The sequence below is a fragment of the Capsicum annuum genome, chromosome 10 (assembly GCF_002878395.1).
Source record: "Capsicum annuum cultivar UCD-10X-F1 chromosome 10, UCD10Xv1.1, whole genome shotgun sequence".
In the NCBI taxonomy this organism is placed as follows: Eukaryota; Viridiplantae; Streptophyta; class Magnoliopsida; order Solanales; family Solanaceae; genus Capsicum; species Capsicum annuum.
This window is the reverse complement of record NC_061120.1, coordinates 40,905,101-40,925,436: the sequence shown is the minus strand read 5'-3', so window position 1 is coordinate 40,925,436 and position 20,336 is coordinate 40,905,101. Positions and strand designations below refer to the sequence as shown.

The 20,336-nt window shown below is 38.8% G+C and overlaps 1 protein-coding gene across 1 annotated transcript; it reads right to left on the bottom strand.

Annotated features, from left to right (window-relative positions):
* Positions 1 to 18,717: 18,717 nt before the first annotated feature.
* Positions 18,718 to 19,902, bottom strand: LOC124887718. The gene is made up of 2 exons (XM_047397630.1): positions 19,540 to 19,902; positions 18,718 to 18,852 (listed from the first exon to the last, which is right to left on the bottom strand). Exons 1-2 carry the CDS (start codon positions 19,900 to 19,902, stop codon positions 18,718 to 18,720), a joined length of 498 nt encoding a protein of 165 aa, XP_047253586.1.
* Between the last annotated feature and the right edge of the window lie 434 nt (positions 19,903 to 20,336).

Below are 20,336 nucleotides of genomic sequence, written 5' to 3'. Positions count from 1 at the left end.
CACAGCTTGTCCTTACTAGTGGCGCGGTATTGACACCCTTCCAATCAGGGCACAGATTGGACCCCAGCTCAACTATTATGGTGCATTTCAGGGCATGTTGGTTAGATACTACTTCCCACAACTTCATTTATAGAATCAGGACTGTCAGATACAGTCATTCTGTATCAGTAAAAGAACTCAAATAGTTTTTCAAAATTCAGGACTGTCAAATACAGTCAATTCAGAATAGTATAGGACTCAGCTAGTTCCATCAGAACCTAGACTATCAGATACACACTCAGTATTAGTTATTTCAGTTATACAGTTATCAGTACTCAGACTCAGTAATCATGTTATCATGAACTCAGTTATAGTTATTATGTATTCATACATGTATTCTTATGTTCATGTTATCCAGTCAGTTAGTATAGTTCATGCATGTGAACCCTTTGCATTCAGCCTACCTCACATGCATACCAGTACATTCAGTCGTACTAACGCATTCGTGCTATAGTGTTTTATACCATAGGTTCAGAAGTACAAGCTCCAGAGCAACAGTAGTATTCTAGTACTCAGCAGCCACACTCAACAGTAAGTCCTCATTCTTCTTGGACATGATCATTATTTTATCATTTCAGTACTTAGTTTATTTCAGTAGTTGGAGTTAGTTGGGGACATGTCCCATCAACTCTTTCTTCAGACAGTTAGAGGCTTTTCAGACTATCATGTTTCAGACAGTTTACTTTAGTTGTTTGGGGTATTTCATATCCCACCCAGATGTTATTTTTTATCAGATTTGAACCTTATGGCCTTTCAGCCTTTATGTCTGTATTTATATACATATATTATATAGTGTACAGGTATAACTACAGATATCAGTCATGGGTTAGCTTATGGTTCTTTGAGGTCATGGGCACCTTATAGCATTCTGGGTACCAGATTTGGGGCGTTACAGTGGTCTTGCTCTCCAAAATCAGATCTTTATTCAACCCAGAAGCGAACTTTCTCATTCATAACCTCATTTTAGATTCCAAATCGAGATCATACCTTGATAGCTGATAGAACTTAAGAGCATATTTATTTACAGACATCCTTCCCTACCTGAGGTTCATAAACTCCTCCATCTTTTCTTTTCTCAACTCTTGAGAAAAGAATTGATCTAAGAAAGCATTAGAAAAAGGCCCCCCATAACCCTTTCTATTCCATATCACCTCAATCCCTATGCCCACTAATAAGCAATATCCTTTAACTGATAAGCTACAAAGGTAACCCTCTCTATACTAGTAGCCTACATCACCCAAAGATCTTTTCTATCCCATCCAAGAAGCCCTATGGATCCTTCTTCACCTTTACCCAAGTAAAAGTTGGAGGACCTATCTTCATAAATTGACCAACTCTTGTGGCCTCAGCAGATAAAACACCAGTCACAACCTCCTCATCCTGAGCAGCAACCAATTAGGCAATAATATGAATAGACTAACAAAATTCTGCATTTATCATGTTGCCCTGAGGAACCTAAGGAAAACTAGCCGGAATAGGAGGAACTCCAGCACCATCAGGAACAGGACCATGAGATCGAAGATGATCTCTAAACGTTGGACGTACCCCTTCAGTATTAACCCCAGATGGGATGAAATAATTTCTTGTGTTCTAGTTATAGAAGGCATGATCTGAAAGACAAACAAACAAGGATTAGAGGAGATTCCAAGATTGAGAACTCAATCTTGAAGATAGAATACCAAGAAAGAGAAACATTCCTAAATGTCTTATAGCCTCTCCCTTTTGAGTGTGGCACGCTTCACACCCTTAAAACAGACTCCACTCAACACGGCTTTGTAGACTTCCCAGTTGACCATGAACCTGGCTCTGATACCAAATTGACATGATCCGACCCCGAGCCTTGTCGTAATGGGCATCCCAAGTCTAATCAGGATCGGGGACCACCATCTGTTACCCAACCCTACCATCTATATCTAGCCTTAGATGGACTAAATTTCAAACATATAACAAGATAGCATTATTGTTTGCATTAAGACTCTGGAATAGGTTAATAACCATGACCGACCCAATCAAATCCAATGTACCACACCAACCGCTCAACTATACCAAACCAAAACATAGGTCATAAACCAAAGGGAATACCAAAACATAATATGAAAATTAATCCCAAAATGTAGTAGGATGGAACAGTGAGAAATTATGCCCGATGATGCCAACCTCAATATCAATACCAATGTTAAGGCTAACACCTCTACTAATCCCACCCATACCAACCCCCGGAAGTACCACTAAGCCTCTATCCAAAAGAGTAAGCAAAATATGTTGGGACATGCGCCCAACCATGGCCAAAACCAATACCAAAAATAAAAGAAAAGTGTCTAAATAAATCTATAACATAAAATAATGCCTTCTGAAAAGATGAAAACTCACAACTTTAGTCCAAATGCTGATATTAAATCCGCGTGCTAAAAAAGAGAAATAGAATGGCTAGTTCTTTCATAGCATAGGTATACATTCGCCAGTAAAAGGGGTTAGAGAGTGACCACTAGCATGAATTTCAGGATAAAGATAAAATAATGCCAGTCATAAAACCAAGTAAAACCATCCATAATGCATACAACCATACATATATAAGTTCCAAAAAGGGGACCGGGTTTAGCATGAACTTAAAACCTTTACCTGGGCTATGTAGCTTTGCCTTCTTCGCTACCCACGAGCCATATGGGTTCTGCTCCCCCTACTGAAAGGGCTCTAGTGTGTGTAGCCGTACGACCAGGATATATCACATGGGATAACTAGTACATCCCCTAATATAAAATATGATACACGCATATAGTCATCAAGACCCCTCATATCAGCAAATATGAGTTTCCAATTTTGGTCCCCCCAAGACCACTACCTTCCATAGCTTAGCTATATACCCCAGCATTAATTCCCAATTAAAACCATGTATAAATAATCTATTTACTATTTATTAACTAAGGACAAAATTGGTGGTACCATCATACCACCCCTTACTTGCAAGTAATATCCATAGCCAAACCATTTAGTTTAAGAGGACCTTAGGTGCCCTTCCATATGCCATATTAAATCTACTTAGGAGACTTTTATCTTCTCCACAAGCATAACCATTTAGCCTTTAGCCTCTTCAAACTATTTAAACCATGCAAAAATCATTTGGCCAGTTTAAAACATGCAAGAGTTCCATTAAAAGAAATCAATGTAATGAACATATCTTTATAAACATTTTATCAAACACTTTGGGGGCATAATATAACAAACACCAATTTTAAAGACCATTAAACCATTAACATGAAATATAATTGTCAAAAACCACCATTAATGCATAAAAAAGCATAACTAAAACCATAGGAAATTACAACCAAGCATTCAATATCAAAACCCCCAATAATAGTTGAAAACCATAATCATGAAATAGTGAAACCATGAAATCAATCATATAAACCATGCCTTTAGTTGAAAATATAATAAGGGAAGAGAATCATACCTTATATCGAAGAATTGATGGAAAGAAATCACCAACACAAGCCCCAATGCAATCCGTAAGATGAAACCCTAGCCTTCTTTCCCCAAAAGCTCTTGATAGGATTATGAGATATTTTGGAATAGTTTCTAAGTGTTAATGAAGAGAATAATAGGTTAAATAACCTCTCAAGTGCATTAGAAGTCATGGGTCCTTATTAGGGTAAGTAAGGAAATGTCTAGAATACCCCCACTTAAATCTCTTAAAACCCATCACAGGGATATGACTGACCCATACGAGTTGTACCCTCTAATATGATTGGTGTCCACTACTCTTATCAAGCCTCAACCCTTGGATCAAACACCATCCAGTATACAACTCATCCAACCAATTCATAACCACAACATATAATCCGTACCCACAACCCGTATCTCTGGTAGAATAAAATACCAGGAGGATCAAAAACTAACCACCATATGAGTCCGTGATACGACTTGTACCAAACCTTTATGACTCACACCTCTAAGTTATACCTATTCCTGTGACCAAAACCATCCCACCAACTAACACTAGTCAGCGTACAATAGGACACTAGTCTCACAGACTCTCTACTGTAGAAATGTAGATGAAGGTACTCAGGAATCACTGACGAGGCTGGGACTGAGCACCTGAACCTACATTAGAAGATAATATAGCACATAGACGTATATACGGATCAGCATTTGGGAATGTACTGAGTGTGTGGGGGTGTATACATTTATATAAAAACAATATCAATACTCGTTAATCAAATCATGCATGGAAATAGAAATGACTCGCATGGCTTTAATAAGTCTAAAATGTAAAGCTCATAAATTATGTAGAATAAAGCATGTAACACAAATCTCGTGAGTCATTATACTTTGTCTTTAAAATCTATGCTCTCCTCTTATTCTCATTACTTATAGGATGAAGCAAACTTTAAATAATACTTTCAACTCATGCTTACATCTCATGGGGAGTAAAACTTCTTTAATGGTCAAGAACTTATAACTCTATCAAACTCAAACACTTGGAACTCGGAATCATATAACTTTGGTTTAAAAACTAGTGATCAACTCGTATTAGTAGAGAAAACTACTTCCTTCTTTGGAAAATACTCAAAAGCAATTTGTTCACTTTAGAAAATATCTCATCTCAAATCTTTAGGGAAAATATTTTATCTCAACGGAAAATACTTTAGTTTAGGGTGGTTCTCTTAACCAACATGAACCATGAGAGCTACATGGAGTCCAACGTCTTGTCCTCTTAAGAAAGAAACCTAACATTGGATAGAGGCTTCATACTCTTGCCAAAGAGAATAACCTCAACTCAATGATCACTTATCTCGGCCTCGTGCCCAATTATCTTGGCCTCAGGCCCAATCATTTTAGCCTCAGGCCCAAAATCTTAAACCTATGGTGGCACGTAGTTCTTAGGTAAGAAATCATAGTAACTTACCCAACTCGGTGCTAAATACTACTCCCTCTAGTTTATCTCGCTCATCTCATGAAAATTCACTTTCAAAATAATCTCATGGTTCATAAGAACCCAATAATCAAATCTGTAATCTCATGTAGTGAAGTGGATTTCAAAGCTCTATGACCATTAGGTCAAAACATTTATCAATAATCTCAGAATACTCAAATCATGGGTGCTTATAGCACAAAAGTTCATAAAATCGCAAGTCTCAAGTAGGGCTTAGTGACCCATAATTCAATCTCAAGTTAAAACTCATCAAAATCCATATTAGATAATAGCCTATAGATTCATAAATCATATAGAAATCTGGAATTTACAATAATTTAGCTCTTAATCTAAACATACTCATATACTTCAATATCTCAAACATTTCAACTATTAATTTCTCAAGGATTAAAATCATGGGGTATACACCCAGCTGCAATTTCTCAAGAAAATATGTAAAAATCATGTCATTAGATTCTCAATTCATGGGAAACATCAAAAACTTACAACCAATAACAATGGGTGTAAACCCCCAATTTAATTTCATGTAAAATCTCATAAATTGCAGAAAATTGTAGTTTAAATAAGCCTTTGGACACAAGGATGAAAGGATTACCCTTATTCAAAACCCCACATACCTTAGATTATGAAATTGGATGAACAAGATTATTTTAAACTATTCTTATTACTCTTGAGAGAGCATTCTTCCAACCCTTGAACTTAGGGAACTCAAATATGAACTTAATTTGTAGAATCTATGGTGAGTTCTTGGATTTCTTGAAGAAGGGTTTTAGATTTGATCTTTGAGGGAGAAACCCTAGCTCTCTTGTGTTTTGGATGATGAATGAAGCCATTTGCTTCATTTGGAATATATCAGGGTATAAAAGAGCGGAAATAATGAGAAGTCCCTTTATAAAATGACTTAAAATACTATTTAGGGGCCGACGGTCGAAGCAACGATTCGTCGTTAGTCCGATGGTCCATCGGATTGTACGTCGCACGTCGGTTAGAAAAAGAATACACTGCCTTGGTGTGACGGTTGAAGCGATGGTCCATCACAGTCTTGATGGTCCATCGGACGTTGTCCAGGATAAGACCACACTGCCTCAGTGGCGATGGTCTCAGCAACGATCCATCACAGCCTTGATGGTCCGTCATCCTGGCCGTCGCACTTGGGTTAGGAAAGGAAGTTATTGCCTTGGTTGTGATGGTCCGTGCAATGGTCCGTCACAGACGCTACGGTCAGTCGGATCGTTCGTCATACCTGGGCAGTTTCGACAACTTCTCACCCCGATGCCGTACTTAGAAGAAATATGTATCGTTGGAAAGCTAATTCAATTCTCTACACAAAAAAAAGTCAAATTTAAGAAAATTCTATATGGTTTAAATACCAATAAATTGGGAAGTCACATCTCAATCTTTTAGGTCCAGAATTACACTTCACTTTACACGCTCTAAGGACCAAACTATGAGGGAACTTTGCGGGGCCTTACAATATCTCCCCTTTGGAAATATTCATCCTCAAATGTCGCTAGTTAGACTAGGAACACAGGAAAAACAGAGTACACATACTGAAGCAATTTGCTAAACGACTCAAAATCTCTCTCTAAGCTCTTGAATACCTTAGAAATTGCAAGAACTCATACAAAAATAGATATATAGCTGAACTTCAGATTAGAAAGGCTGAATTAAGGAAGAATAATACCTTTGGATTGATCTGAAATCGCGGAAAAGAGGTGCGGGTACTTGGCTCGCATGTCTTCTTCTGCCTCCCAAGTAATGCCCTCAACTGACTGGTTCCGCCATAATACTTTGACCAAGGGAACGTCTTTGTTCCTCAGTCTACGGATCTGAAAATCTAGGATCTCAACGTGAATCTCATTGAATGAAAGATTGTCATCAATATCAGCACTCTCTGAAGGATCTAGCACAACGGAATCACCAATATGATTTTTAAGCATGGAGACATGAAAAATAGGATAAACGGCTAATAACTCCACAAGCAACTCAATCTAATAGGCTACTTTCCCAACACGGCTTAAAACTCTATACGGGCCAACATAACGGGGACTAAACTTTCCCTTTCTACTAAACCTCTTCACCCATTTAATGGGTGAAATCTTCAAGTCACCAAATCACCCACTTCAAACTTAAGATCTCTTCTTCTCACATTGGCATATGACTTTTAACGACTCTGAGCTATCTTTAACCTCTCTCTAATCAACTTAACTTTCTCCATAGCTTTAAACACTGTATGAGGCCTAATCGCGACCACTACACCCACTTCAAACCAATCTATGGGTGATCTACATCTTCTACCATACAAGGCCTCAAACGGTGCCATCCCGATGCTAGCATGGTAACTATTGTTATAGGCGAACTCTAACAATAAAAAATGCTCATCCCAACTACCTTTGAAATCAAGAGCACACACCCTCAACATATCTTTTAGGGTTTGAACCATCTATCTGCGGATGAAAAGCGATACTCAAAAGAACTTGGGTACCACGACTCTGCTGAAATGCCCTCCAAAACTGAGAAGTAAATTGAGTACCCCTATCTGAAATGATAGACAAGGGAAGTCCGTGTAGCCTAACTAACTCCCGGATATACAATGTAGCATAATCCTCAGCTGTATAAGATGTATGCATGGGCAAGAAGTATGTGGACTTAGTCATCCTATCTACAACAACCCAAATAGAATCATGATGACGATGCAAAAGAGGTAATCCAGTCACAAAGTTCTTATTCACCACCTTCCACTTTTAAATGGGTATACCAAACTCTTGCATCACATCACCAAGTCTTTGGTGCTCTACCTTAACCTGTTGGCACGTTTCACACTTTGGTACAAACTCAGCAACATCTTTTTTCATACCATTCCACCAATAAATTTCCTAAAAGTCGCGGTACATCTTGGTAGTGCTGGGATGAATAGAATATCGTGCGCCCTGCACTTCAGCCATAATCCTCCGCCTCAGATCATCAACACACAAAACACACAATATACCCTGCAATCTCAACACGCCATCTCCCCCTTGGGAGAAAACCTCTACATTTTGGTCCTTAACTGTCTCCTTCAGTATGACCAAACTAGGGTCTCTATCTTGCTTCTACTTCACTTTCGAAACTAAAGAGGATTCGGAACTACTTTGCACCAAAGTACTTTCCTCTGCTGAATCAAGCAACCTAATACCCAATCTACCCAAACAATACATATCATGAGCTAACGTTTTCTTACCTTTCTCTACATGAGCAACACTATCTATAGACAATCTGCTAAGGGCATCCACCACTACATTGGCCTTGTTGAAGTGATACAACACACTTATATCATAGTCTTTTAACAACTCTAACAACCTCATCTGCCTAAGATTCAACTCCATCTAAGTAAACATATACCGTAGGCTCTTGTGATCAGTAAACACATGAACATGAGCACCATAAAGATAGTGTCTCGAGATTTTCAAAGCAAAGACCACAACAGCTAACTCAAGATCATGGGTTGGGTAATTCTTTTCATGTAGCTTCAACTGTCTAGAGGCATAGGCTATAACCTTACCTTTTTGCATCAACACATAACCCAAACCAATTCTAGAGGCAGTACAATACACCACAAAACCATTTGTAGCATCAAGCAAAGTCAACACAGGGGTTGAAGTAAGTTGAGTCTTCAACTCCTGAAAACTCAGGAATCTGACCACTAGAACTTATGTTTCTTTTGGGTTAATCGAGTCATAGGAGACGCAATCGAAGAGAAACCTTCAACAAAACGGCGATAGTAGCCCACTAGACCTAAGAAACTTTTAATGTTAGATGGAGAGATAGGTCTAGGCCAATTTCTTCCAGCTTCTGTATTTTAGGGATTAACTCTAATACCTTTGGCTAAAACAATATGACCCAGAAAGGCTACAAACCTTTACCAAAATTCACACTTACTGAATTTAGCGAACAACTGGTGACCTCTAAGAGTTTACAAGACAATTCTAAGGTGATTTGCATGATCATGCTCACTGTAGGAGTAGACAAGGATGTCATCTATGAACACTATGACAAACTTATCAAGATATTGCTTAAAAACTCAATTCATGATGTCCATAAAAGCTATTGGGGCATTGGTTAGCCAAAAAGACATGACTAGAAACTCAAAGTAACCATAGCGGGTTTGGAAGGCTGTCTTTGGAATATCACATCCCCTTACTTTAAGTTGATAATAGCCGGATCTAAGGTTTATTTTAGAGAAATAACTTGCACTTTGCAACTTATCAAATAAGTCATCAATTCTCAGAAGAGGGTACTTATTTCTTACTGTGACCTTGGTAAGCTGACGGTAGTCAATGCACATACATAAAGAACTATCTTTCTTCCGCACGAATAGAACAGGTGCGCCCCAAAGAGAAATACTGGGCCTTATGAAACCTTTGTCTAAAATATCTTTGAGATGCACCTTCAAATCCTTAAGCTTAGCAGGTGCCATACACTATGATGGAAGAGAAATAGGTTGAGTATTGGGAAGAAGGTCAATCCCAAATTCTATCTCTCTATCGGGAGGTACCTCTGGGAGATCTTCCAGAAAAATATCTGGAAACTAATTAACAATATCGACTGACTGAATAGTTGGAGCCTCGGACTTTCTGTCTTTGACTCTAACTAGGTGATAGATGTAACCCTTGGATATTAGCTTTTTGGCTTTGATATAGGAGATAAAATAACTCTTGGGAGATACCGAACTCCCGGACCACTCAAAAATTGGCTCATCAGGGAACTGAAACTTGACCACATGGGTACGACAGTCTATAGATACATAACAAGAATTAAGCCAATCGATACCCAGAATAAGATCAAAATCCACTATGTCTAACTCTATCAAATCATCAAGTATGACTCTATGAAGAACAGTATTAGGACAATCTTTATACACTTGTTTAGCAACAACTAACTCCCCTATGGGTATAGAAACTAGGAAAGGCTCAGGAATCTTTTCGGAACTCATTTTGAAATTCACAACTACAAGTGGGGTCAAATAGAAGAGACTTGACCCGGGGTCCAACAACACATAAACATTAAAACAAAAGACACGAAGCATACCAGTAACAACATCGGGCGAGTCCTCTTGCTCTTCACGGGATGGTAAGGCATAGAATCTGTTCTGGCGCTGACTGCCAGCAGTGCTAGATGAAGCGCCCTGACTAGGGGTGGGATGAGGGACAGTAGCTAGTGTACTAGTAGTCTGTGCCTGAGGTCAGGCATCTCTAGTCCCCTGCCTAGCATGTCGACAATCTTTAAGTCTGTGGCCTTGCTTTGCACAACCAAAACAATATCTCAAATCTGCGAAACACTCATTGGTATGATCCATACCATACTTAGCATAAGGTGGATAACGGGGCCTGTTACCAATACTGTTCTGCGACCTAGACATAAAAGACTTACTCCCATGCTCTTGCCTGCCTCTAGGTGTGGGAGATCTAGCTGATAAAGGCACTAGAATAGACGGACATCTATGAAACTGAGTGCGGTTTCCTCTTTTGAACCTAGGCTAACTATACTCATGCTGCTCAGATCTAGCCCTCTTGTTACCCCTCACTATGTCTCTCTCTCTAATCATATCTACCTCTACCTACTGTGCATATGTCATTAACCTAGATAGATCTATATCACTATGCAACATCGCAGTTCTACACTCTTTCAGCACCAAACCAGAAACACCTGTCACAAAGTTGCTCATACTAGCTCGGGTGTTGGAAATCAAATCAGGAGCATACTTGTCCAACTAGTTAAATTTCAAGCAGTACTCCTTAATAGTCATGGAGCCTTGCCTCAAGTTTATAAACTCCTTAATCTTTGCTTCCCTCATCTCAAGTGGAAAGAACTTGTCTAAGAATACATCTTGAAACACCTGCCAAGTCATAGGAGCAGCATTCTCATCTCTACCCTTTCTCCATGATACAACCCAGTCATAAGTTGTGTCCTTCAACCTGTAAGATGCCACCTCAATACTTTCTTCCTCAGAAATATGCATCACTTGTGTGATCTTTCTTACCTCCTTAAGTTACAACTAAGGGTCCTCACCTGCCTTAGACCCATTAAACTCTGGTGGATTCATCCGTATGAAATCACGGATCCTAGAAGCAGCTACATTACCTCCCTGTTGATTTACAACTGCGGCCTGGTTATTAGCCTCAACATTAGCTGTGACTACTTGGGTTAATGCCTGGAAGGGCTCCTGAAACTCATCATGAGATAGAGTCTCATTCAAAGGATCAACAAGTATGGGTTGCTTATCATCGTTTCTGCGGGCATTTGCTCTTTGGAGAGGCATTTTCTGAAATAGGAGAGCATGAATTATTAGATGAAAAGGACAACTGCAGGCATGATAGAATCTGAAAGAAAGAAACAACTTTTTCCTAAAATGTCTTGTAGTCTCTTGCTCATAGATATGGCGCGCTACACACCGATGATCAAGACTCTGCTCAACGCATCTTGTCAGACTCCCTAGGAATCCTTAAAACCTTAGGCTCTAATACCAAGTTTGTAACGACCTAAAATCACCTCCCAAGATGTCACACGGTGCTTAGATCTACAAGTAGCCCTAAGCTAACCCTTTGAGCCTATCACTTCTCATAATAACTTATTCAAGAAGGAATATACAAAACGCTGGCACTGTTATATCAAATGAAAGAAAATACGAAGATAATACTCGGTCCAAATGACCACAATACTGGAAATCTCAACACAACCATAGTTGATAACTAGTTTGACAAAGCCTCTACTACTCCATGAACTCGAGAACCGTTGGGACAGGTCCCTAACTGACTCAAACTGAACAGAAAGTGATAACATAAACACTCGACTATTGAAATATTTTAAGATAGGTCCTTAAATTATGAGGACTCACCACTGTAGAAATGTAGACAAAGGTACTCAAGAATCACTGACGAGGCTGGGACTGAGCACCTGAACCTACATTATAAGATAACATAGCACATAGACGTATATATGGATCAACACTTGGGAATGTACTGAGTATGTGGGGGTTTATGCATTTATATAAAAAAAGTATCAATACTCTTTAATCAAATCATGCATGCAAATTAAAATAACTCACATTGCTTGAATAAGTCTAAAATATAAAGCTTATAAATCATGCAGAATGAAGCATGTAACACAAATCTCATGAGTCATTATACTTTGGCTTTAAAATCTATTCTCTCCTCTTATTATCATTACTCATAGGATGAAGGAAGCTTTAAACAATACTTTCAACACATGCATATATCTCATGGGGAGTAAAACTTATTTAATGCTCAAGAACTTATAACTCTTTCCAACTCAAAACTTGGAACTCGGAATCATATAACTTTGGTTTATAAATTGGTGATCAACTCATATTAATAAAGAAAATTACTTCCTTCTTTGGAAAATACTCAAAACCAATTCGTTCACTTTAGAAAATATCTCATCTCAAAGCTTTTAGGAAAATATTCTATCTAAATGGAAAATACTTTACTTTAGGAAGGTTTTCTTAACTGACATAAACCATGCGAGCTACATGGATTCCAACGTCTTGTCCTCCTAATGAAGAAACCTCACATTGGGGAGAGGCGTCACACTCTTGCCAAGGAGTATAACCTGAACTCTGTGACCACTTATCTTGGCCTCGAGCTCAATCATCTCAGCCTCAGGCCCAAAATCTCAAACCTATGATAGCATATAGTTCTGGGTAAGAAACCATAGTAACTTACCCAACTCGGTGCTAAATACTACTCCCTTTAGTTTATCTTACTCATCTTATGAAAATCCACTTTCAAAATAATCTCATAGTTCATAAGAACCCAACAATCAAATCTGTAATATCATATAGTGAAGTGGATTTCAAAACTCTATGACCATTAGGTCAAAACATTTCTTAATAATCTCAGAATACTAAAATAATGGGTGCTTATACCACAAAAGTTCATAAAATTGCAAGTCTCAAGTAGGGCTTAATGACCCATAATTCAATCTCAAGTTAAAACTCATCAAAATACATATTAGATAGCATATAGATTCATAAATCATATAGAAATCTGAAATTTACAGCAATTTAGCTCATTATCTCAACAAACTCATATACTTCAATATCTCAAACATTTAACCTGTTAACTTCTCAAAGATTAAAATCATGGAGTATAGACCTAGCTGTAATTTCTCAAAAAAATATGTAAAAATCATGCCATTAGACTCTCAATTCAAGGAAAACATCAAAAGCTTGCAACCAATAAGAATGGGTGAAAACCCCCATTTCCATTTCATGTAAAATCTCATAAATTGCAGAAAATTGTAGTTTAAATTAGCCTTTGGGAACAAGGGTGAAAGGACTACCCTTGTCCAAATCCCCGCATACCTTAGATTATGAAATTGGATGAATAAGCTTTCTTTAAACTCTTCTTCTTACTCTTGATAGAGGGTTCTTGTAACCCTTGAACTTGGAGAACTCAAATCTCAACTCAATTTGTAGAATCTATAGTGAGTTCTTGGATTTCTGGGAGAAGAGTTTTAGATTTGATCTTTGAGGGAGAAACCCAGCTCTATTGTATTTTGGATTATGAATGAATCCATTTGCTTCGCGTGGAATATATCAGGGTATTAACGAGCAGAAAAACCAAAAAGTCCCTTTAAAAAATAACTTAAAATACTGATCAGGTGTTGCATGGTCGAAGTAATGGTCCGTCGCTAGTCTGATGGTCCGTCAGATCATCCATTGCACGTCAGTCAGAAAAAAGTCAGACTACCTTGGTGTGACGATCGAAGCGATGATCCATCGTAGTCTTGATCGTCCATCGAATTGTCTGTCACACATTGGCTAGGATAAGACCACACAACCCCAGTGGCGACGGTTTCAGCGATGGTTCATCATAACCTTGATGGTCCATCATCCTGGCCATCGTACTTATGCCAGGAAAGGGAATTACTACCTTGGTTACGACGGTCCGAGCAACGGTTCAGCACAGACTCGATGGTCCATTGGATTGTCCATCGCACCTGGGTGGCTCAGATAACTTTCAGTAAAATAGCCATAACTTCTCACCCCGATACCAGATTTGGACGAAATTGGTATCGCTGGAAAGCTAATTCAATTCTCTACACGACAAAAAGTCAAATTTATGAAAATTCTATATGGTTTAAATACCAATCACTTGGGATGTCACATCTCAATATTTTAAGGCTGGAATTACACTTCACTTGACACGCTCTAAGGATCGGACTGCAAGGGAACTTTGCGGGGTCTTACAATATCTCTTCTTTGGAAATATTCGTCCTCGAATGTCGCTAGTTAGACTAGGAACACAGGAAAAACAAAGTATACATAGCTAAAGCAATTTGCTAGATGGCTCAAAATCTCTCTCTAAACTTTTGAATACCTTGAAAATTGCAAGACCTCATGCAATAATAGATATATAGCTGAACTTCAAATTAGAAGGGCTAAATTAAGGAAGAATAATACCTTTGGATTAATCTGAACTCGTGGAAGAAAGGTGAAGGTACTTGGCTCACATGACTGCTTCTTCCTCCTAAGTAGCGCCCTCAACTGATTGGTTCTGCCATAACACTTTGATCAATAGAGCCTTTTTGTTTCTCAGTCTACGGATCTGAAAATCTAGGATCTCAACTGGAATCTCATCGAATGAAAGAATGTTCTGAATATCAACACTCTCTGAAGGATCTACCACAACGGAATTACCAAAATGCTTTTTAAAGATGGAGACATGAAAAATAGGATGAATGGATGACAACTCCGCAGGCAACTCAACCTCATAGGCTACTTTCCCAACACGGCTCAAAACTCAATATGGGCCAACATAACAGGGACTAAGCTTTCCCTTTTTACCAAACCTCTTCACCCTTTTCATGTGTGAAATATTCAAATACACCAAATCACCCACTTCAAACTCAAGATTTTTCTCCTCACATCAGCCTATGACTTTTAACGACTCTGAGCTGTCTATAAACTCTCTCTAATAAACTTAACTTTCTCCATAGTTTCAAACACTGCATCAGGCCCAATCGCGGCAATTTTACCCACTTCAACAAACCTATGTGTGATTTATATCTTCTACCATACAAGGCCTCAAATGGTGCCACCCCGATGCTAGCATGGTAACTATTATTATAGGTGAACTCAAACAATAGCAAATGCTCATCCCAACTACCTTTGAAATAAAGAGCAAACGCCCTCAACATATCTTCTAGGTTCTAAATAGTCCTCTCAGCCTGACCATCTATCTGCGGATGAAAAGCGATACTTAAATGAACTTGGGTACCAAGACCCTACTGAAAGGCCCTCCAAAACTGAGAATTAAATTGAGTACCCCTATCTAAAATAATAGACAAGGTAACTTCGTATAGCCTCCTGACTAACTCCTGGATATACAATCTAGCATAATCCTTAGCTGTATAAGATATATGCACGGGCAAGAAGTGCACAGACTTAGTCATCCTATCTACAACAACCCAAATAGAATCATGATGACAGCGCAAAAGAGATAACCCAGTTATGAAGTCCATATTCACCACCACCACCCCCACTTCCAAGTGGGTATACCAAACTCTTGCATTACACCACTAGGTCTTTGGTGCTCTACTTTAACCTATTGGCACGTTGCACACATTGGTACAAACTCAGCAATATCCTTCTTCATACCATTCCACCAATAGATTTCCCATAAGTCACGGTACATCTTGGTAGTGTTGGGATGAATAGAATATCGTGTACCATGCACTTCATCCATAATCCTCTGCCTCAGATCATCAACACACGAAGCACACAATCTACCCTGCAATTGTAACACGCTATCTCCCTCTTGGGAGAAAACCTCTACCTTTTGGTCCTTAACTGCCTTCTTCAGTCTGACCAAACTAGGGTCTCTATCTTGCTTCTCCTTTAATTTCAAAACTAAAGAGGATTCAAAACTACTTTGCACCAACGTACTTCCCTCAGCTGAATCAAGCAACCTAACATCTAATCTAGCCAGACAATGCACATTATAAGCTAACCCTTTCTTTTCTTCCTATACATGAGCAACACTACCCATAGACAATCTGCTAAGGGCATCCACCACTACATTGGCCTTGATTGAGTGATATAACACACTCATATCACAATTTTTTTAACAACTCTAACAACCTTCTCTACCTAAGATTCAACTCCCTTTGTGTAAACATATCCTACAGGCTCTTATGATTAGTAAACACATCAACATGAACACCATAAAAATAGTGTCATAAGATTTTGAAGGCAAAGACCACAACAGCTAACTCAAGATCATGGGTTCTGTAATAGACTTGTTTAGCCCATTTGTTTAGCTACTCTTAAACCTCTTTTGTTCACTAATAGACTTGGTAAAATTCTTCTGTGTCAGCCTGTACTCAGAATATTAAGGTAGGACAGATGCAGAATATACAGTCCCACCCATTGGCGGCATAGAGGTTGAATATGTAGAAGTGGTAGGTGGATCATAATCCATCAATACATATATAGTGATAAGCAACAGCATACCTGAGGGAATATTCGAAGTCCCCAAGGTTTGAAACGGACTGAGTGTGATAGGCGGGAGGCTTGTTGACTCATATTTCATACTTTGAGTTATCGTTTATTTTCTCGATATCCTGCCTGTGACTCGCACGAACCTCATTATCAACCCCACTAATCAAAGGTACATTTGCCTGTTTGCATAACTCCATGATATGACATGGAAATGGTAGAGCACTAGACATCTTGTATGTACGGGCAAATAACTCCTCAGTGATAGTGTGGCCGAAGTCTACCTTCAGTCTCTCAATCAAGGTAGCAATTAATACCGCTCTCTGAATCTCCAAGTTAGCATCACCACCTATTTGCATCAATCTCAAACTTACAATTGCACACTAAAATTTCACCCAAAAATATAGGGACGACTTAGCTATCCACTCTCGAGGGTTATGCAGCCATACTAGATTTCCATCATCTATCAATGCTCGAGCCAGCTAGGGTCTTTGTTGGTTTACTATAAATATTAGATGCTCTAAATATGGGATTGCAGCAGGTATCCTATACTCAGGACCAAACAGGAATCTGTTCAACATGCATTCTGAAATATCTATGTTCACTCCACGCACCGGAACCACATCCCGGTTTCCCATATCATTGATCTTCACACCCTGAGGGAAATCTTTCTCTAGAAATGCAAGATAGTTGGCAAAAAACTTATGAACAAGGTTTGGTTGGTATGTATTGGGCGTCCTGCTCATCCAAGATAACTCATATTCATTGAATCTCTGCTCCATCTCTGGTTACTCATACAGTTCAGTGGTGACAATCTGATACTCTTTGTGGATGGGCCTTTATATTAGTCTACTTTCTATTGGTTCCATCCCATCCAGGAAATACTCCTACGCTCCCTTTATTTTCTATCGAATTGTCTCTCGTATTTGTGGGTCCTTGCACCTTATGATATTTGGATCCTCTTATTCTGATGCCTCAACTTGGTTAGGGTTAGAGGTCTCAACGAGACTGGAACTTGTACTATTATTGCTACTTTCACCCTCCTCTTTAGAATAAGAGGGTCCAAGGGTACCCTGTTTCTTTGCTGAGTATTGAAGGCAGGTTCCTTCTCACTCTTTGCTAGCTTGCCTCTTCCCCATTGTGTTCTACCACTACCTCTGGTTAGGGGAAGTTTTCATTCCATATCGCATGGAAAGGAACAATAATCAGTTTACAATTTAGAACCAGACGGAAACAGTGAAAACTTACTTGACGGAAAGTCTAAAGGTCCATCAAGACTGCAATGGTCTATCACCCTCACCGTCAAGCCTCAAACTAGGGAGTTTTTTATCAAATAAACTTATGACGGTTGACCTGATGGTCTGTTAAGGTTCTAATGATTCATCAAGTTATTCGTAACGGCTGAAACAGTAAGCATCAGACTCAATAACATTGCACTGGTCTACCCGATGGTCCGTCATGCATCTGATGGTCTGTCAAGTTAGCCGTCGGCCTCACTTTTCAATCTCAGATTTCACTTTGGCATTTTGTCGAACACCTGGTGTACTTTAAGTTAGTATACATACAATTATGACATTAATTTAGTATTTAAGCACAAATCTTGCCACTTTTAGTCCATGGGTTACTCAAACTTCACCCAGAACAGTGTACACCAGAGTTTGACTTAAAATCAGAATCACAACAAAGCAAAAATAAAATGAAATTCCTTTCTACAATTATCAACTTACACAACTCATGTTTTACCAAATTGAAAAGAAGAGTAAGGTTGTAATCATACCTTGGTTCTGTAGTATACTTCACTACTTTGACTTTGCAAACTTAGAACAAAAGAAGACTTAAATCTTTTATCAGTAATTTTTAACTTGATTTATGATTTAAAGAAGAAAAAAGAGGGTTATTTAAATAGGAGAGAAAGGGAAAGAGGGAAATTTCTAAGAGGATATAAATTCTCTTAGGTACTTTGAATGTAGGGGAATTTAAATAGGCTCAGTATTTGAAAAGTTGGTAACGTACTCAACCGCTTCTCCTTATTAATTTAAAGACATTTTGGGTCAAATAAGGACCGCTTATTTAGCATTAAATTAAACCGACCCAACCTGTCAAAATTAGGGTTAAGTTTATGGTCGACCCGATAGTTCGTCAGGAGTTTGACGGTCCATCATGTTAACCATCGTAGCTTACCAGAACCAAATTCAGTCTGGCTTGGTGCCACAGTGATAGCAATGGTCCATCAAGTTATCCATTGGTCTCATTCATGTAGCTCAGGTTTCTGGTTTCCTTTTAATAACTCCAGCAATGGTCTGTTAACCTTTCGACAGCCTATCAAGCCTTCCGTCGGACATCCCCCAACTTGTTCAGCTTTTGTTTTCCTATATCTCTCTTCCTGCACACTTACACAACACATCAAATTGCACAAAAACAAAAAATAAACTCTAACTATGCTTATAATAATACTTTGTCGGTTGCCTCCCACTAGCACCTGATTTATTATCGTGGCACGACTCTGTTATCTCGATTACTCAGACTTTATCAAGATAGATGGTAGCTAAGCACTTTACCAAGTCTATTGGACCGATATATAATTTTACTCATTTCTCGTTAACCTTGAAGACACTTCCATCCTCATTTGTAAGTTCAACTACTCTAGATGAGTAAACTTAGTTAACTTTGAATGGGTAGACCACTTTGACTTAAGTTTACCTGGAAAGAGCTTCAGTCTAGAATTGAAGAGGAGTACCCAATCACCCTTATAAAAGTTATGTTTTTCAATCCTTCAATCATGGTACCTCTTCATCTTTTCTTTGTACATTTATGCTCTTTCAGAAGCTCCTAGATAGAACTCATCCATTTCATTCAGCTTCCCCAGTCGCAACTCTGCTGCCTCATTCCAATTCAAATTTAGCTCCTTGAGTTCCCATAGTGCCTTATGCTCCAATTTAATCGGCAAGTGACATACCTTACCATAGACCAATTGGTATGGTGACATGCCAATGGGTATCTTGAAAGCCATTCTATATGCCCATAAGGCATCATCCAGCTTCCTAGACCAATCTTGTCTGCTTGCATTCACCATTTTGGGAAGTTTAAATTTTATCTCCAAATTTGAAATCTCCACTTGACTACTATTCTGCGGGTGATATAGAGTTGCCACCTTGTGTTGCTTAACACCGTATTTCACCAAGGCAGCCCGGAACACTCGATTTAAAAAATGTGATCCACCATCATTTATGATGGTACATAGTACCCCAAAGCGAGAGAAGATGATCTTTTTAAGGAATGCAACCACTCTCTTTCCTTCATTATCGGCCAAGATAACAGCCTTAACCCATTTAGACACATAATCGATGGCAACTAAGATGTATTTCAACCCATAAGATCTCACAAAGGTCCCCATGAAGTCAATGTCCCAGACGTCTAACAACTCTACTTCCATTATTTTTGTCATGAGTATCTCACGGTGCTTTGAGATTGGACCTTGTCTCTGGCATTAGTCACATCTCCACACAAACTCATATGCATCTTTGAATAAGGTCGAGCAATAATAGCTGCTCTGTAGTACTTTCTTTGCAGTATGGTCATCTGCATGGTGACCCCCGATCGGGGAAGCATGACAAGCTTCCAGGATACTCAGCACGTCCACCTCTGGGATACACCTCCTGATAATGTTATCTACAAAACACCAAAACAAATATGGTTCATCCCAGAAGTAGTGTGTAACATCATTGAGAAACTTCTTTCTTTGGTGAAAAAAAAGATTCTTCGAGATAATCTCACTTACCACATAATTTGGAAAGTCAGCGTACCAAGGTACTCTTTCAAGCACAACAGTCAGGATTTTCTCATCTGAAAATGTATCATCAATTTCGA

Bases quoted from the DNA above. Each gene is read 5' to 3' on its own strand.
- LOC124887718 (XM_047397630.1), bottom strand. From the start codon at position 19,902: ATGGAAGTAGAGTTGTTAGACGTCTGGGACATTGACTTCATGGGGACC. The intron at 18,853-19,539 runs GTGAATGCAAGC...GTAAGTGTGCAG, and splicing joins AATTTAAACTTCCCAAAATG to GAAGAGAGATATAGGAAAAC.